This window comes from Homalodisca vitripennis, chromosome 3 (genome assembly GCF_021130785.1).
Source record: "Homalodisca vitripennis isolate AUS2020 chromosome 3, UT_GWSS_2.1, whole genome shotgun sequence".
Classification (NCBI taxonomy): Eukaryota; Metazoa; Arthropoda; class Insecta; order Hemiptera; family Cicadellidae; genus Homalodisca; species Homalodisca vitripennis.
Window position 1 is genome coordinate 180,449,643 of NC_060209.1, and position 20,715 is coordinate 180,470,357.

The 20,715-nt window shown below is 35.6% G+C and overlaps 1 protein-coding gene across 1 annotated transcript; it reads left to right on the forward strand.

Annotated features, from left to right (window-relative positions):
• Positions 1–2,978: 2,978 nt before the first annotated feature.
• On the forward strand, positions 2,979–14,199 carry LOC124357826. The gene is made up of 7 exons (XM_046809890.1): positions 2,979–3,186; positions 4,510–5,162; positions 5,525–5,758; positions 6,412–6,770; positions 9,392–9,652; positions 11,773–12,049; positions 12,179–14,199. The coding sequence occupies exons 1-7, from the start codon at positions 3,156–3,158 to the stop codon at positions 13,397–13,399; spliced, it is 3,036 nt and encodes a 1,011-aa protein (XP_046665846.1). The 5' UTR covers positions 2,979–3,155; the 3' UTR covers positions 13,400–14,199.
• Positions 14,200–20,715: the final 6,516 nt, after the last annotated feature.

Here is a 20,715-nt window from a genome sequence, read left to right on the forward strand (position 1 = left end):
CGTTCGAAATCTAATTAGGATCATATGTTATAAATGGGATAAAGAATTTTACAACCACCACGTATATTTTAAGTACACACTTGTATTATTGCAACACAATATTTTTCTAATTTTTGCCATAACGAACCTGTACAAACGTTTCCGGCAATTTTTCAAATTACGTTTAACTGTATCACTATTTTATTTTAATTAAAGTATTTACTACTTCTATAATTTTATTTTTGATGAGTAGCTTTTATTATATATGGACTATGAGAAATCCTGCAATAATAGAAGAATAAACAAATATAGAGAAGTTCTAATAAAACGTGCAAACTTATATTTTGCTGAGTATATATTAATACTCAATGTCACAAATTAAAATTTAATATTCTCCTTTTTTATGTGTTTTATTCTGTTTATTAAATAAGCTCAATAGTTTCTAACTGTTTTGTAAATAAAGCAAATTTCATTCATTGCTTCGCGATTTTAAAAGGACCTAATGCTTATGATTAAGCAATATATTATAGACAAGCTTTAAACTTTTTTATTACTTTATTTTATACCTATTTCAGTTGAACTCTTCCAATAGGAATAGCAATCAAACAGCAAATCCACGACTGATCCAAATGTCGATTTCATCGTAAAAGTTGCGATTAAAGTTTAGCCTTATTCAAGTGTGGAGTTCAGTAGCACGTTTTTCCATTTTAAATTCAAGTGCTTCCCATAAAAAGCTGGCAAAAGCGCGCTCTGTTTGTACTTTCTCGGTTTACGTCTACATTTCATCATCTGCGTCTGCTTATTTTACGACAGTGTAAAGTAAATGCGCTCTCCTAACCCATTTTACGACCTTTGTTTATGTTTTCTTAATTTAAGCAACAAATTGCCAAGATTTAGATTTTGATATTTGAATTTTACACCTTCATTTTAATGATGTAAGGTACGACCCTTTTATATTGCGGAATAGACAAGTCGTTTCTTCATCTAGCCATAGACTTAGGCAGGTAGCTTAAACTTACCCCAGCATGATGTTTTTAAACAGTGTAAGCCATGTTTATTTTATATGTTAAAATATTGCTAGGAATTGTTTAAGTTTTGAAGGTATTTTTATTGTTATGAAGGTTATTCCCAGGAATTATTAAATCAATAAATCAGTGGTTTTCCAGCATTAAGGCAAAGTATAGTCTTTATACTATACTCCTAAATTAGTAGTATTACTATGTGTGTGAATTTATAAAATCATTAAAATGATTTAAATAGTAATAATCACACAATTTAAAATGTAAATTTTCATTTTGTACGAGGCCTTTCGAAAAACTATGTGGGCTTGTGAAAACGGTCTATCTAATGAAGAATCCAATCAAGTTGAATCTTAGTATAAGGTATGGTTTTATAAATTTGTTGGCTAATTTCGTTCGCAAGCTTGCTACCCTTTTACCCAGTTTGAAAGCCATCATATGTGCGTTTTTTATAAACGTGTAAATAATATAAAAAAACAAGAAGGCTAATAACATTTCAAACAATTTTTACATTCAAAACATCTATTTGCACCACGAATAGTTTTCAGATATTGATTATATATATATATATATATATATATATATATATATATATATATATATATATATCTTGATATATATATATGATTTTAGAATAAATTAATAATATTTTGCTACCACAAAATCCAAACTTTTTTACTAAACCGGAAGGACTGTTTTTTTGTTGTTGATAGTATAGTGTAATTTTACGTTTATTTATCTTATACTTTTTTATAGACGATTGATTATTTATTCTTTTACAAAAGAGTTAAACTATATGTGTTCATGAAAAATATGTATTAGCTGATGTCTATGACCCTTATACTGTCATACATCGAACAGCTTCTCCAATTAATTAAAACCTGATTTATAGGGGATTTGAGATTTCAGTTTGTGTTTACAGTCTAACAACGATATTTCCTAAAAATTTTCAATATCTATAAAATGTTGAATAGCCTATGTATATTTTCTCTTACATGCTGTTATTCTACTTACTATATTCTTAAGTAACTTAGGCCCTAGTTTTCTACACTTCTTATTTCCGTTAGTGTCCCCTGGCCAAAAATCGTTTCATCAGCTAAGTCTTGAACCATAATGTTTCAGTAAGGATGTCTAAAAAGTAGTATTTTGGATTTACCCAGCAAACTCGTCGTCCATTAAACAAATTGTGTATTAAAACTAAGAATCAGTAAATACCCACATTTTTTAGTATCAATGTAAGTTTTTTAATTCTCCTGGATTATCCTTAATCATTCTAGTGTCCTCAAATTCATGGTCTTTTCAAATCTCATGTATGCCTGGAACCTATTTTCTCAGCTTTCATTTCCAGGTTTTGAATATTTTAGTTTAGGTAAGTTATATTACGTAGTTTCTGCCTTGGTGAACCCTTAGGCAATATTAAGATGGGTTACCTATTTTCAGTTCAAAAATATTTTTCTATTTTGACAGGGTTGGTATGCCCGAGTACCGTGTTCTGCCAGCCGGGTGGGCCGGTATACGTGAACCCAGACCTACAGCTGGTACAGGCTACTAATATATTTTCTATGTTGACAGGGTTGGTATGTCCGAGTACCGTGTTCTGCCAGCCGGGTGGGCCGGTATACGTGAACCCAGACCTACAGCTGGTACAGGCTACTAATATATTTTCTATGTTGACAGGGTTGGTATGTCCGAGTACCGTGTTCTGCCAGCCGGGTGGGCCGGTATACGTGAACCCAGACCTACAGCTGGTACAGGCTACTAATATATTTTCTATGTTGACAGGGTTGGTATGTCCGAGTACCGTGTTCTGCCAGCCGGGTGGGCCGGTATACGTGAACCCAGACCTACAGCTGGTACAGGCTACTAATATATTATCTATGTTGACAGGGTTGGTATGTCCGAGTACCGTGTTCTGCCAGCCGGGTGGGCCGGTATACGTGAACCCAGACCTACAGCTGGTACAGGCTACTAATATATTATCTATGTTGACAGGGTTGGTATGTCCGAGTACCGTGTTCTGCCAGCCGGGTGGGCCGGTATACGTGAACCCAGACCTACAGCTGGTACAGGCTACTCCAGCCGCTGCTCCTGAAGCTCTTCCTTACACAGACCGTCTACGGCTTCCTCGACTTTACCACCACAATCGGCAACACCGTCATGGTTTTCTCACCACAGAGCGCCCCAGCAGGTAAAATATCTTATTGATTTACTAAATAAAATGCGTTCAAAAAAATAGAATTAATAGTGAAAAACAAGAATGGGACATAAAGACTAGAGTTTCTAATGCAATAATCACATTCTTTCCAATATACTTCCAAGGAATTTATATAAAAATTATAAGCAAAGTAGTATGTATTGAACTAAACCGTTTTAAAAAAAGTATGGGTGTAGAGGCAACTAAAAAGTTATTGACGAGCAATTATCATCTTGTGATGTATCAAATAAAAAAATAAAAAGATCACAGGAATGAAATTCATTGATCAATGGAAGTGTCTCTTCAATTTTAATTAATGGACGGATCCTCTCTAAATCAAAAGTGATAACATTTGAAGTAAATCCTCATTAACTCTCCACATCTTGAAAATGGTGTAAGATATCTGTCTTACAATTTATTTATTTGATTACTCCCAAGATGCTATCGCCATTTCGAAATTTGATGTTGAACCCCTAATCGATTTTTATGAACAACGTGTAAATGATATACAATACACTATCAAATTACTATAAAGAATACATTACAAAAGTTTGAATTTTCCATTCATATAAACATTAGTATTTATTTCCACCCTGTAGGATACTTTTGACCTCTGGAACCTTACAAAAACTCGTTCAAGGCCGTATAATACCCTTTATAGAGTTTAGCCCTTTATGTGTACAATGCAATTCTAACTTTCATTGAAAAATAATAATACATTTTCTAACAATACACTGTTTATAACAAAACAAAACAGAGTTGAAGTCCTTTAGAAAATCCAATAGATTTAACACATATGTTTCTTATTACTTTTCAATTTAAACTAAAACTGTGAAACTTGAATGTTTAAGATTACATTCAACCTACAACCATCGCCTGGAAAGAAAAAGGCAAAGTAACAGTCAACTATCTAGTGTTCCTTATTGAATACAAAGACTATTGTAAAGTCATACACTGGTAACAATTGTGTGTGACACAGGAATACAGACAGATTATCTATGTTGAGGCATGCAAATTAAGGTCGAGAGTCGGGTGCAGCTGTGCGACCTGTCGGCCGTGGCCCTGACTCCACCCACAGTGTCTTTTCAGCCTGCATGGGCGATCCCGTCTAGGCAAGCATGAGTCACACTAGAGGAGTATCTGTGTTTAATTGTCTATAAATTGAATCGTCACATAAACATTGAATATCTTAGTAGTTGAATAATCCTCTTTACTTAAAAATTAACAATACACTTTCACAATTAAATGCTTATTATTCTTCACTTGAAAGTTTAGTAAGTGAAACAAGTACTTACCCAACATTAATCTTGATTTCAGATGGTGGAAAACCGACTCCTAAACCAGAAACTACCACCACGACAGTCATTGAAACAAAACCTCCCACAACAAAGCCACCAACAACCAAACCCCCTGTAGAAATTAAACCGAGTAAAACAGAAGCGCCACCGAAAACATCGGAAAAGAAAGCGACTCTTGAAAAGCCTAAAGAGGTCGTGAAAAAGTCCTCAGTAGAAGTCAAGGTCAGTCCTCCCTCGTCAGTCGTGTTCTCAAGCATTGTGGAGGTTCGAGGAGGCCCTCCTCAGGGGAAGACTCCAGAGATCTCCAGCAAAGTGGAGGTCCGAACGGGACCTACTACTATCAAGAGTGACGTAATCTCTACAAAGGTGGAGGTCAAAGTTGCGCCATCCAGTGTTGTCGAAGTAAAGTCGAGTGAAGTCAAAATATTAACGAACGTCGTTCAAGAGTCGAAGACGGAGAAAAAGAAAGAGTTCCCGAAGCCCATAGTGAACGTGAAAGTAGGAACGCCGAAGCCCGAGGGAGTTCCTAAACCGGTGGCCATCCTGAGCAGCAAGGTTGAGGTAATCAGCAATTCCGAGGAACCTGCAATCAGCGGCAATAACGTGGACAGTCCTGCTGAATACGACTTTCTATCAAGGCAACCTTCTGAGATTGTTGACGAGACTTACAGGGTATGTACTGAACTGTATGATTATTCTTGACCTTTTGCTTTAATAATGGCTATTTCCGACCGATCTCAATATTTGACAGTGTGTCCTTCATATATCAAAGATTTAAACGTGTACTCCAAAATGCGTCGTTCCAGATTGTATTTTAAGAAAATTTTTTATAAAAACAGAATTCTATAGTTTTGTAACTTAAGGAAGAAAGACATCTAAAAAGTTTAAACATTTAGTGAAGGAACTCCTAAGTTTTTTCTGTACATGAAATATTTTCTATCTATGTTTGTTTACCAGAATGTTTTATAGGAAACACTAGCTAAACCAGGCCTCTTCAGTTTTCATGTGTTCTAAGATTTCTACATTTTCTACAGATAATTGACCTGAGACCAACTATAAAACTCCACCACAAGAACGCTAAGCCTCGCCAGAGCCCCAGCAAGGCGAGTCCTCCGGACGTGCACCCCACAGGGCTGGTTACTAGTATGGGAGGCACTGTAGTCAAGGACGGCCTGACAACTGTGCACGAGACCAGCGTGCTAGGTACCTACATTTCCGGCAAATACGCACAGGTCCTACAGAGTACCTCACACATCTATCAATCACAGGTAAGTCCGCCTGCAACTACGGTAATCATATTATAATTATTTTTATACTTATAAAGCCAATGTAAGTACGATGGATATCCAACACCAACCCCATAACACGTTGGTGTCATAGTAAATTAGCTCGTAACATGTAAACTACAACAGTTGCATGTTCCGTGTTTTGATACCGTGAAAGCTAAATTGAATTCTCTATACTCTTGTGTGTTTATTGTGAATCCAATTTGAAACATGCCTCTCGAGGTAACCCAGCTTGCGATATCACAAAACTGTTGATATTGGCGTATTTGATGCTGAGCTCAAATTTGCTAAAGCATCAGTCCTTTCCCGTAATCTATTAGCTTTGACTTGACAAAAAGATTATTTTGACTTTATCAATAGATTAGACGATTTTCAGGTGAATTGGGTCTAAATTTGTGTTCAAAAATACAAGAATTCATCATGGAAACTGAATAATGTCATATGCAAAATATTTGCTATTAATGTAACAATGTTAATTGTCTGCCTTCGGAAAACCCTGCATACTTAAACCTTGGCTAAGGTCATTCAATTTTACTGGCCTAAGATAGAGTTACATTTTCGTATTATATGGATTCAAATGTAAGTCTCCATTTTTATACTTCTTTAATGAAAGATACTTTTTTAACACTTTGCAGAAGAAGCCCAAGCCTTCCCCAGTGCAGTCGAAGATACTGAAGACCGCCGCACCCTCTCTGAAGAACGCTCGTCCCAACCTGGAACCCACTCCAGTCAGCACACTCCAGGAAGATTCCGCTCTACCTCTGGAAGCTCTGTTTAATTCTCCAAGTGGTGGTAACCTTATCAGGACCTCCAGAAGGCCAGCTGTCGGTGGAACTCCCTTCAAGAACAGATTTAACAGGAACAAGGGAGGATACAGAGAGGAGACCAAGGAGCAGGATCTGGAGCCTGAGCCCGCAGAAGAAGTCACTCCTGCTCCAAGCTACAAGAAGAATAGGAACCGTGACCGTGCACCTCAACAACAGAGAAATTACAAGTGAGCTCTATACAATAACGATAATAAACAATGTATATATATATATATATATATATATATATATATATATATATATATATATTTGTGTCCGTGTTCCTAACTTTTATATGCAACTCTGTTTATGTTACTGTCAATCATCAGAATCTCGCGTCACTCTCTAAACATTACAATACCACTTCCAGCCACCTTACACTAGGATCCAAACGAATCAGTTGTGGATTATTGCAAAAGTTAAAAATCAAAAGAAAGAAATTATATCAGTCTTAATAGAAATGGAATACTCATAAATATAAACTAATAAAACAGTTAAATTATTTTTCTTATTTCATTCTTTTTGAGAACATTTCATAGATTCAGGAAAAATGTCGTGCAACGAAAAGTTTTTAACTGTATTCGTACTAGTTATATCACAGCTACAAAACCTGGCAATAAACAGCTTGTTAGCGCGTTCGAACTTTTTAATTTAATCAGAGAACATTTATACTGGTAGCGAAACTGCTTCCCTTATTTTACATTTTAAAAATGTTGTATATATCATTGTAGTTCTTTGTCATTTTAACTTTCAGTCATTTGTAAATTTTACTAGCTGTTTCCCGCGGCTTCGCACGCGTCTCTTAAGCTTTGCCCGTATATTTCTTTGCTTTCAAATAGTGTTTGGCTATTTAATAAACGTAACTGTGTCGTAATTGCAGTTCATAATGTGCAGGCGCTTTGATAACTGTTATATCTTGCAGTACAGCCTGGTGGTGAGTTACATCAATGGGCATTGCATATAAACCTTCTACATAGAAAAATACAAATTTTCATAGTGATCGGTCCAATAGTTTCTGAGTATATAAAGGACAAACACACAAACATTCATTTTTATATATTACTATAAGTGTAAAGAAATTTAAAATAGTAATTAAATTATATATAAATATATTTTTTGTCGCATTATATATGTTTACAAAGAACAGCTGATTAAAAATTTGAAAAGACTCTTTCACTTAATAACATATGTTTGCTGCAATGCATTTCTTACGGATATTTCTGTAACCAGTGGGGCGGAATCCTGAATCGGGAAAGGGATAAAAAGTATCCTATAACCTTCTACAGATCAAGACGAACAAATTTAAAAAAAAAATTAGGCGAATCCGTCCAGCCGTTTGTGAGTGATGCTGTTACAAACGAACAGTTTCATTTTTATATATATAGATTGACACTTTGGGGAAAGTTTTATTATGATGGGTACAAAGAAAAGATTGCTCAATGAGATACATTTTTGTTTCACAATTTTAAGATATCAGTTAAGTAGGATCACAAGGACACTACGCATACATGTAAACAGATTCCTAGAAAGTAACTCGTCTGCCGACCCATTGTTACACGGTTTAGCAAACATTTGTCAGATGATAAAGCATACCATGAAATGTTTTCAAGCATCAGTATACAATAATGATGAGTGAGCATGAAATTCAATCATAGCCCAAATGAGAAATCCGAGTCTTTACAGATTTCATGGGCCCCGTTGAATTGAAGACACAAAGATTGGACATCAGATTTAAGTAACATTAGCGATCTAAACATCATATGACTCATGAAACTTTCTAACTAAAGTCTTGCACACTTTTGATCAGCTGGCCTACATGTATTTTCCATATTTTATCATTGTTCATTATAACAGTATCATCCATATGGTTTCCCTTGAATCGATTCTGCCAAAGCCCCACTAATTATTCTCAATACTGCAAATCATCGCTTGCCCCCTGTGTCCTGATTCAATAACCTTTTTCTGTGAACTATTAATCTTCACTGAAAGGTTTTAGTAGTTTCCTAAGTTTGGGTTTAATTAGGGAAAGTTTTATTCTTATTTCTCTTCGAAACATAAAATGGTAAGATAAAAAGTCCGTATAATTTGAAGGCAGACAAAGCTGCATGAGTCTTTTTTACAGCCCACACATATCTCTCAATTGGTCCATTGGAGTTAGGATGGTACGGGATGTGGTTTTGTGAATAATCCCACAACTGTTCAAAAAGCTAATTAAGCTAAGTTCTTAGGAAATAAACTACTTTTAATTATGTGACACGCAGGTGTTAGGAAAACTAAGCAGTGAGAATATTTTTTACATTACATGCGCTGTGCACGAGGACGTAGCTCCTTTGCCTCATAAGTTGGGATAAAAAAACGATTTCATCAACCTCGTCACCATTTATAAATATACAATAAATAAATGAAAAAAATTCTTCTTAACAAAAATAGGGTAAATGTACTTTTATTGCAACAATAGCAGTTGCAAAAACAAAACATTGACCATATGATTTAATATTTTAATAACATGTGGCATTTAAACATTAACATGTGATTTAATGTTAGCGTACTGTTAATACTACTGATAACACAAATATTAATAAGTATGTGATTTGTGATTTTATATTTCGTCAAAAGAAACTAAAACCAGGTAAGGGATATATTTATTTAAAGTGTTTTTATCGCCTAAAGTTGTTTTCAACTAACATGACACGTTTTATGAATACCGGAATTTAGTTCATGTATTTTAAATAAACATGAAAACATGTAGTGAATTCTTTACGGTATACATTCAATAAATGTTCATAAAGCAAATACTTTAATCTTCTAGGAACAATAGATTTGGCCGTCCCTCTCAACCCGAGCTCGCTACGGTTTCTGTGTACAGTGAGCCAGTGACTCCCTCCAACCGCAAATACCAGTCTTCGCCGAACAGAAGAGGTGGATTCCGACCGAGCAGTAAGGGTGACAACGCCGTGGACAGCAACACCAGGGAATCTCGCAGAGGATACAAGCCCAAGCCTTCCCCCGCCCAGTCAGACCAGGGCTCGACCAGCCTCTACAAGTTCAAGCTATCCAGGCCCACCGGCCGGTAATATTCTAGTAATATATCTGTAATCTGTAAGGCCCGTGGAGGACAAGGGGTTCAACAATTGCGGGGAAATAACTGAGGACATGATAACCTAAGAACAAGTAAAAAGATTCTTCCCCAAATTTTTTGAACAACTTATACCCTTGCAGTGCATCAGTAATTGGCACTATAGCTATAGAAACTACGATTTATTATTTGAATGTATCGAAATAATTTTATGGAATATAGTATTTCCATAAAAAAATTAAGCCAAACACATCAATGTGGCATGTTAAAGTGAGGAAATAATTAGTAGTATTAATATTAGTTAGTAGTAGATTATATTAGTATTTCAATGAAATTACATACCTAAAGTAAGTTTGTTTAACCCTCCAACTGGCAGTCATTTTTTCCTGTAGTGGCGGCATGTTTTCGAGCCTCGTGCAAGGGTTTTAAAAAAAATTTATTAAAAATATAAATTAAAAGTAATATATATATAGAAGTATATATTTTTGTGTTCAGAATTAAACATATAATAATATTAGTATTTAAATTTGGCCTTAAAAAAATTTTTACTAAAATTTTTTTCATGAAATTCAAAATTTACGATTTTTTTTTTTTATTTGGGGGGACCATACCTAGCAAACCAAGTTATAGTAAGAAAACTATAAAATAGAGAGTACCATTGTGTGTCAAATTTATTCTAGTTTCAGAAACACATAAGCATTATACAAATTTATGAAAGTATAATAACACTATATAACAAAAAGCAGCGATGCGCATAAATTGTGAAAATAGGGTGTATATGTAAGAGTTTGCTAATAAAAGTTTTACTAATACAGTTATACATGTTATATTGCATATTTTATTACTCAGAATGAAGTAAACTATACAGCAGTAGTAAAATAAATTCCATAACTTTTTTTTGAAGAGTCGAAAAAAGTTTCATTTTGTAATTACTCAAAACTTTTGCGAAAAATTTTTGAGAAATTTATTTATTCTAAAATAAATTTATTTGCACTACTGCAATATTTAACAATTCACCACACACTAAACACAACACTAAAACACAAATAAACCTACTAAAACTTACTAATAAACACGACTCGTCACATCAACAACTCAGACGGCATCGACAACATGGCGGTCACATCTTTTACGTTCCAAACTACGAACTTGGTACGTTGCAACTACAATACAAAAAAGAATAAAACTATAGTATTCCTTATGCTTTTTTCCCCGAATCCAATGGTGCATGAATCGAATCGATACGTTGCCGGAATATACTGTTATGAGTGATTATGCAAGGGAATGTTTGTTTATCAAAATTTTGACGAACAACAATCAGCTAAGGGTTATGTTTATCAAAATTTTGATAAACAACAGTTGAAGGGTTAAACTCATTTTCTTTATTAACTTATGGAGTTTAAATATATTGTAAAAATTAACTTCATTAAATAATTATTGACAAAACTTATCAATGCATATCGAGGTGACTCAGAAGGTACGCCAAATATATATATATATATGAGAGTACGAGAATATAAGTAAAACGAAATGCAAATTCTTTTTTTGTTTTGCAGGCGAAATTAAAAGTAAAGACTAAACAGTCATTTCTCATACTCATCCTAAGTCTATAAGTATAAGTAAAAAACATTTTTTAATCCTCATAACAAATATCAAATTTAAGAGTACTTCGATGGGTAAAGATAAGTACTCCTTCACTTGTCAGTTGCACTGGATAGAGAATAATTGTAATAGATAATTTGTCTTATACATCTTTTACTTTTATAAATGCAACTTAAAGTTAGTTTTAACGTAAAAAGTATGTACCTTACGAAGATATGAACTATATTGTGCTTAACGATTGTGTGAATACCTGATGCAATAGGAAAATTTAGGTTTCACTGTTGAAAAAATCTGCTGAGGTTTGGAACAATTGTACCTATTTCGACTTACAATCTACAATTTACGAGTGTTTTATGATATACATTGAATTTCTTTAGTCACAACAATTAAATATGTATTAAGGCTTTATAAGAAATATAAAATGTTTACTGTTGAAAATAAATTACCGGTACTATTTTGAATTAAAGAGCATTGTAAAATAACGTGATTTCTAATATTTTTACTTTGTTAAGTTGGCAATACAAAACCACGCCGAAGCCTAGAATACCGATCAGGCGGGTGGATGAAGGCGCAGACAATACGACATCCCAGGCAGAGAAGGAGCCATTGACGAGCGACCAGGAGCAGCAGGGCTCTGACGTGAGTGATTCCCGGGACTTGGACAACTTGGTAACGGCCACCGAATCAACGTTGCCTCTGGAGACAATCAAGGTGGAGATATCGACCCCGGCGGAGTTCAAGAACACTTACTACGAGATTGCTACGATAAAGTCGCCCTATACCTTCCAGGTAAAAATTTCCCCTAGACATTTCTTATGCGTCATACAGAGATAGCCTTGGGTAATGATTACTCTGTTTATCTCGAAAGCGCATTGCAGAACACTAGTAATTACTATGTATGATGTGTCGTTTGTTTAGGTGGGCTCAGTGAAGAACACCAGGTACATCACGGTTACGTCCACCGTCGAGAAAAGTCTTGTAGAGCCGACTGAAGCGCCGGGCCTCTCCCCCACGGAGCCACTCACTGAGAACATCCTCGCTAGTACGCAACACATCTATGACAATCAGGAGCCACCCTTGGATTCGTCGATCGCCACCTTGCCCCCGATCGGACTGGCGGGCGACGCCGAGACACCACCTCTGGAGACCATGACTGAAACGTTCAGCACCACCCAGCTGCTTCTCAAAACTCACATCTTACCGGTAGTGTACGGAGGCATGAACACCAGCAGCTACACTTTGGTACAGTCCTACCAGATTACACGAATTGTGACAGCCACGAAGACACTGCCACCTATGGAAGTTTACCAGTTCGTACCGAGCAAGACCCTGAACGAATTCAACACCCGTTTAGATGAGGCCGGGTCGGAGCTCCACCTCGAGTTGGAATTCGGGGATAACAATGACCAAGATGACGATGAGCATCCAGGTGCTGCCAGAGCGTTCCCGCCAGACCTAGACTTGTCGAATGTGGGGTCAGAGTTTGACCTTTCGGACGTCGATAAGTCGAGATTCCCCGACGGTCATCTGAGGTTGAAGAAGGCACACCATTCGAATACCACCCCTCAGCCAGAGGCCACTACACCGTCTCTGTCACCTGAACAACTCCAACAGTTGGCACTCCTGCGTTTCCTCAACCCCAACGCTAACATCCCTCAGGTGATCACGCAGTCGAGGCCGGTCATCAGGATGGAGACGATCTACGAGAGTCACGTTATTCCGCTGTTCAACGGGCAGTCGACGATCTTCAGCACTCTCTCCAGACCGATCGCCACAGTCAGCAAGACCGAGTACGAGTACGTGACCAGCACGCTACCCATGCAGCAACCGCTTCTTCCTCAGCAGCAACCACTCAATCCTCTGCTGCAGCAGCAACCCCAGATCAACCCTCTCCTGCCTCAGCAGCCCCAGTTTGCGGTAACATCTACTCCCGTTGTGACCCAGACTGTCGTCACGGAAACTGACAGCAAGGTACTCAAACTCACTTTCGGCGCCAAAACCGCCTATACGACCCTCTTCTCTACACGCGTGGTTCCCACCCAGCTCACCACTTACCTAACGGCCTCGGTGCCCGTTCAGCCGACCGCCTTTCCCGGGTTCTTCCCCGCGCCATACAATCCTTTCTCTTTCGTCGGTTGAGAATCCAAAGATATAATATAGGGAATTAAGACTTTTAATGACAATGTTACCTCGAAAACTATTATTGCTCACGAATAACGACAGCAAGTAAAGAAATAACAGGGTTTAAAAATTAAGCAATCAGAACTATTTATTAATTAAAACTGAATAACTAATATCCTTAAACAATAAAATACCGTACATATTCTATTAAGGAAGGATTGTATTGCTGAAATTACACATTCACGTATATGATTGAGTTGGTGGAATGCTGAAGATATTGTAAAATATGTAAATATTTATTGCACTTTTAACAGTTACTATAAGATCCCTATCCGATGTTACCAGGTAGTGAAGCCGTCAATGTTTCTTGTGATATTTAATGATGAAAAGCTTGAATAGAAGTTTTTTGGACTTTGCTGGATAGTGGTGTTCTAAAAATGTACTGCGTCCCGGTGCTCTCTAATATAACTGTAGGTTTAAGTGTTAAATTCCATTTTTTACAAATCAAAAATCATGAGTTAGATCAATTTGACGAAATTTAATATGTTTTCCAATAAATCTATCCAAATAGGTCTATTGCAACACCACGTGGTTTTCCGAAAGTGCAGTTCAATTCATTTTGCTCAACACTGAAATTAACAATAGAAATACAAGTATTAATTCGCATTAGTTTATATACTTTCCTAAAATCATCTTGTAAATATCATTTCATATTCATTCTCTGTAATTATACCTTTTAGGTTAAGTGTATGTAAGTGTACTATATGTAAGTTTTGTAATAAAAAAGCTAAAGTCAATAAAAAGCTATAAATTTTTAAGTCTGTGTTTATTTCAGTAACCATTAAACTACTGTGTCACTGTCTATTAATTTTTAGGATTCAAGCCATTTTTAAAAGAGATCCTTTAAATAAAAAAAATTGAACTACCAACTATTTTTTAATATTGAAGCGGTTTCTATTTATTTGCCACGTGTTCTAATTTTATCTATACTTCCGGCACCTTTAAGGAGAACATTCACCCAGCGGAACAATAAAGTGCTGCCTTATTGAAACTAAGGTTTAAGAGCTGCAATATATTTTAGAGGTTCAAGTTAATACTAACAAAGCGCTAAAATCAATCCCCGGACCCTTATTTGTTTAAAAGCCCCGGGATGATCGTTACGAGGTCCATCCGTCTCCCCGAGGCGCTAAATCTTTCCCCGGCTGCCGCTTTCACCCCGCGTTACTCTGGCGGTATTTCCACTTCCACTCCACATCGATTGCCAAAGGTCAATCTGTTACAGGTTCAATACTGTTATACGTTACCTAAGCCGAGACAAACCAAGCATTAAAACTATTATTATTGAATTATTTTTATATAATTTACTGTTGAGATTATTTTAGAAAATTTGATAAATTAAAATTGTACACAAAAGTACAATCATACTGAGTAAAATTATGTATAGATTCAGCCGGATGTATTGTAAAAGGATATCAATGTGAAACTCCATCAAACTTAATAAAATAATTTTGCAGCTTTTTTGTTAGGTTGTTAATTGGTCCCACCCCCTTTAAAAGGGGTGTTATAGTTGGGGGGCAACATTAAAATCTAATTGCAACCCCTTTTGAATTCCACCTTGAGACTTAAATTCGATTGAAAATTCTAGGCGATAAAACATGATGTCACTTAGAAAAAATCACTACAATTTACCGTGTAAAAGTATAGGCAAATGATTCTCAATATTTTGTTGAAAAATAAAGTTGTAAATCCAAAGTTACAATGCGAATGGAGCGGGCAGTTCAATGTTAAAAATCAGCTAAACATTATAAAGCAGTAGTCTTAGTCAAAGGAGAAGGAGAGGGCCTATTACTCACTTTAAAAAGTGTAAAAATTAAGATGCTAGACGTGATGTCACCCTGTTAAGTGAACAGTGACAAATTTACAACCTAACATAAAACTGTAAAAAGTGTTTTATTAAGTATATTAGAGATTTTACACTGATAACTCAATCCGTTTAGATTATATATAGATAATCAGGACTCAATTTCCACCTTGTATAGATAATACAACCCAGAGATTATGAATATCAGCTCAATATTATGTTAAAGTGTTTTATATTACATAGTTGCAATAGGAAATATTAGTAGCCTTCAAGCATAAAATGCACCTATTTATGAACAAATCGGGATTTTCCAGACATTTGCCATCGTTCAGCGATTCAGAAAATGATCAACACTACGTTTGTTTTAAGATCTGCAATCTGATCTCTTCCGCAGGTGAATAACTAACATAAAAGCAATGTACTAGAGCGCAACCAAAATCAAGTCATACTAGAGCGTTGTGACATACATAAGTCAAGAATTACAACAACCACGTTGTGTGGCAACTCCATGCACACTAACAAAAAAATATACTGTATAAAAAAAATACAATAAGTATTAAAGCTGAGCTTCAGAATACATGTTACAATACAGGTTGGTGTGGTTGCACTTGCCGGCCAACCGCATAGAACTGACCAGAAGCCAATATTAAATGGCGATCGTCACGGCAGACATAATATAGCCGCCAAAAACTTAGTCATTACTAATACCAAAGCCCCTGCAGATGCATTTTAAAATAGTGTTTCCGACTGTCAGTCTGTGATAAACTCTCGATAGAAAAATCATAGAGTGTTGAAATTTGGTACCTATGTACCAACCCTATGTTCTTCTTGGCCATATCGCTATTGGAAATGAAGCCCATCGGGAGTCGCTCTCTGAGCCAGAATGTTGTCCACTGAGGGACGAATGTGATCCTTCCACGCTTACCCAAAGGCTAACGTTACTACCTATAAAGTATATCGCTATTGGAAATGAAGCCCATAGAGAGTCGCTCTATGGGCTAGAATGTTTTCCATTATGGAGCGAGTGCGAGCGTCCCACGTTGACCTAAAGTCTAACGTTACTACCTCTATATCACTATTGGAAATGAAGTCCATAGAGAGTCGCTCTCTAAACATCAATGTTTTCCATTGTGGAGCGGGTGCGAGCGTCCCACGTTGACCCAAAGTCTAACGTTACTACCAGTACGAGTATATCGCTATTGGAAATGAAGCCCATAGAGAGTCGCTCTCTGGGCTAGAATGTTTTCCATTGTAGAGCGGGTGCGAGCGTCCCACGTTGACCCAAAGTCTATCGTTACTACCTGTATATATCGCTATTGGAAATGAAGTCCATAGAGAGTCGCTCTCTGGGCCAGAATGTTTTCCATTGTGGAGCGAGTGCGAGCGTCCCACGTTGACCAAAAGGCTAACATTACTACCTGTATATTTTAAATGGTACATATCGGCCCATTGGGAAAATTTAATGTAGAAAACATTACTGTTTTAAATCCAACCTAGGTACCTAATAATACATAGGCCCATAAATATTGCTCCTTTTGTCTAAGTATCAAACTCTAAATTGACGTCAGAAATATAATTAATTCGAAGCATAAATCGTCTTAAAATCGCCTAACAAGAAATAATAATTAATCATCAATTCATGTAACCTCTGACATTCTTTACCATGATAAATAAAATATGGCTACGTTATGCATGATATATGGCTAATTCCTTTTCAAAAATGTCATAGAGCCCTATTATTACATCGTAGTGAATTCAACAGGAAAACTGTATACTTTGTCACTGGAGTTCCTTCACATTGGTTTAAATTATATAAAGTATTACTGAAATCGAGGGAGCCATTCAATCAATTATATGAAATGTTGTATATAAAGTGCGGGCGAAACCGCAGGTATGTGTTAGTAATATAATACTGCTTTCTTGATTGAACGATAATTAATTATATAATTTTAGAGATATTTGGTATGATTATGAATTGTAAAATTATCTGTTTAGTAGAAAGTAAAAAAAAACATTTAGCCAAATATAAGCTGATGGACTTACTTTAGTTTAGTTAGTAATCCCTTAAAATTTACCACTAACCCAACCAAATCCACTTTATTTAGGTTTATAGCTCTATATCCAACACTGAGCTCTTCAGAGCTTTTAAATAAATTAGGGGCAAGGGATTGATTTTAAAGCTTATTGGAATTTACTTCAGCCGCCCCTATAAATACTTCATTCCCCCATGTAGAACACGTATTTCCTCGTTTATTAAATCTGCTGCCAACTTTACGACGGTTCAGAGCATAATTAACTATTTGCTACTGTCGTTTACGCTATTGCAAATTGCATTCGTTATAGCAATAATATTTTCATCTTAAATACTATAAATCATAAGGTTTAGATAAATAAACGATAAATAAAAGAATATATACTAGGTGTCCAACGAAGAGGTTTTAACGTTTCATTTTATATTACTTGCCCATTTATGCATCGAAAATTTTCAAATTCTACACCATTCATGAAATAGGTTTAAAAATATTCTGTAAAAATTCAGCTCTCTAGCAGTTGTTGAAACAAAGTGGTGGAATTTTGAAGAACTGTACTTTAAAAACAGTATTTTTTGTTTTTTAAAATTATTTATTGTCATATTCTAGAGAAATAAAACATTTCAATCTGAAAATTAGAACGTAGCCTATTAAAAACCCTACAATTACAGCCCACGATTATTCGAACTGTAATCCATCCACAGCGACACACTGATAACAGCCCTTACCAAATGAATCGTAAGTTCTTACAAAGAAATTCGGCGGTACCCGGAGAAGTTCATCTTCGATGTACTGTTTTAATTTCTCATCATTATTGAAGCTACGAGTATAAACTTGTTCCTTTAAGTAACCTCATATAAGGAAATCACACACAGTTAAACCTGGGGATCGAAGTGGCCAATCTAAAAGATCACTTCCACAACCAATCCAACGGCCATGAAGGTTGTCATTCAAATCACTTGACAGGATTTGCGTAATGAGGAGGATCACCATCTTGTTGGAAGATTGCTTGATCCATTTCTGGAACCGTAAAATGAGGCAAGACTTCATTTAAAACATTTTCATACCTATTTTTAGTCATTGCACTGTCTGAAATGTCATAAGATAGCACCCAATTACAACTGACAGCTGACCAAACAGTGACTCCTTTAATTTGGGAGAATTTGTGGATTACCCGTGTTGCAATAATTACAATTACGCATATTTACAGAACCATTGCGGACTGGTCTGAAAAACAATAATATGAGTATGCTAATTAGGATCTTGCTCATTAAACTCAATGACATGAGAACAAAATTCAACTCCCTTGTCGAAGAAGATTATGGACTAGGCGACTTTTGTAAAATTTAATTTATTTTTTCTTAATTATTCTCTGTACAATGTTACAGAATATAAGTCCATCCAGGACTTTGGAACACCAGTTTCAAGTTCAACCTTCCTTAGTGAGTTCGTTTTACCTGGAGAGCGGAACATTGATGCGCATACTGGTACTTCTCTTTCCTCATTTAATCCTCAAGATAACTTTTTTACGACACTTCCAGTTTCGTGAACTTCCTGAAATTATCTAATTCCAATGTTGCCAAACCAATAGCCGACGCCAAACACTTCACTTCTTGTTCAACATTAAAAGCTATTTCTCGAACTTTAATATCAGTAAATCTGTAATGTAGGGGGATAAATTGTGTTTTTATAGCACAAGCAATATTCTTCAATCAAACATCTGTTTGATGAGCTGTATAATGAGTGTTATTAAACAGCTGTTCTTTAAAACTGCAACGCAGTAATCAAATTAGATAATTCAAGTAATACATTTTTCGGAATAAAAATGGTAACATTTTCAATATGTTTCTATTTTGTTTCTTTGAAGGTTAAGGAGCTTTAATTTTTACAGAATATTTTAAAAACCTACTGTATTAATTGTGTAGAGTTTGAAAAATGTTCGGTGCATAAATGGGCAAGTAATATAAAATCAAACGCTTAAACCTCTTCGTGGGAAACTTTGTATTTAAATATCATTCTATAGTTTAAAATCTATGAGTTGATGAAATGTATACATTTTCAACTACAATTTCTGGATTTTAAATTTTATAAAAATTTTACAAAAATATAAATTAGCAAAACAACATGTGACATGCGGCGTTCAAAACAGTTTCATTTAAAGAAATAACTGTAAAAATGCTATCGCTTGGCTGAAGAAAGGTTGTGTTGTTAGTTGCTGTAACGTATCCTTCTCAACAGCAAAGGACAGGATTCTTGTAGCAGGAGCGACAATAAAATGCGTTATCAGTCGTACGACCCCCAGTTGGCCGATTCCTCTGTTTACCTTTCCACCCAACTTTATTGTGTCGTTATTGTGTCCACGTGTCACTATTCCCAGAGTCAATCTCACAATTCATAATAAGAAAGGTATCTCATAGAGACAACACGCTTCAATTAAAGATACGAATAAAACTCTACACCACTCCTCTCGGCCATAAATTATTCGCTCTTCCTAATTTACTAAAGCTGCAGGCCGGTTTTATAGATATAGTAATATAGTAATTATAGTAATAATTAATTTATAGTATCCTGATATATTTTAACGATGTTCGAACTAAGGATGGTACAATCGTTATCTCAGAGCGCTCCCAATGCTCTGATAGTGCTGTTGATTGTTGGAGTTCGCTTTGGGAAAACGATTTAGACAAAATGCTTCAATTAAAGATACGAATAAAACCCTACACCACTCCTCTCAGCCAGAAATTATTCGCTCTTCCTAATTCACTAAAGCAACAAGTAAATAGGCCTGTTTTATAAATAGGTAGTAATCATGACTTTTATAGTAGCCTGGTATATTCGAACTAAGGAAGGTACAATCGTTATGTCATTATCTCAGAGCGCTCCCAATGCTCTGATAGTGCTGTTGATTGTTGGAGTTCGTTCTCCGCAAAACGATTTGCAGTCGGCATCAAGTAGTTGTTTGATGTAGTAATTTTGGGTTAAATATTTTAGTTAGGAAATTGAAGACAATACCCAAATAGATACTAGTGCTTGAATGGGCTGATAATAGTTGTTTCGGTAATGAACTAAATCCCTCGAGATACATTTTATCAGTAAAATATCAAATTCTAGGTTCTAAATTTTCTTATTAAATAAATAAATAAGTGATATGAATGTGTTTACAGCTAATTAGAAAGAAAGATCCAGTATGTTTGTCTGATTTAACGCTGGTCGCTATGGTGTTGGTTTAACATACCACAACATGATAAGCAATATTTTTATTTATTATCTGTCTGATATATACCCTAATCGGTAGAAAAAATACAATACTACAGAGTATCTGGTCAAATACTACATACTTGAATTTATTGCATGATATTTATTGTGTACATGTTTAAGGCCTCATTAAGCGTGCAACTATTATTAAATCTTACATCCACGTTATTTACAAACGAATACTGCGA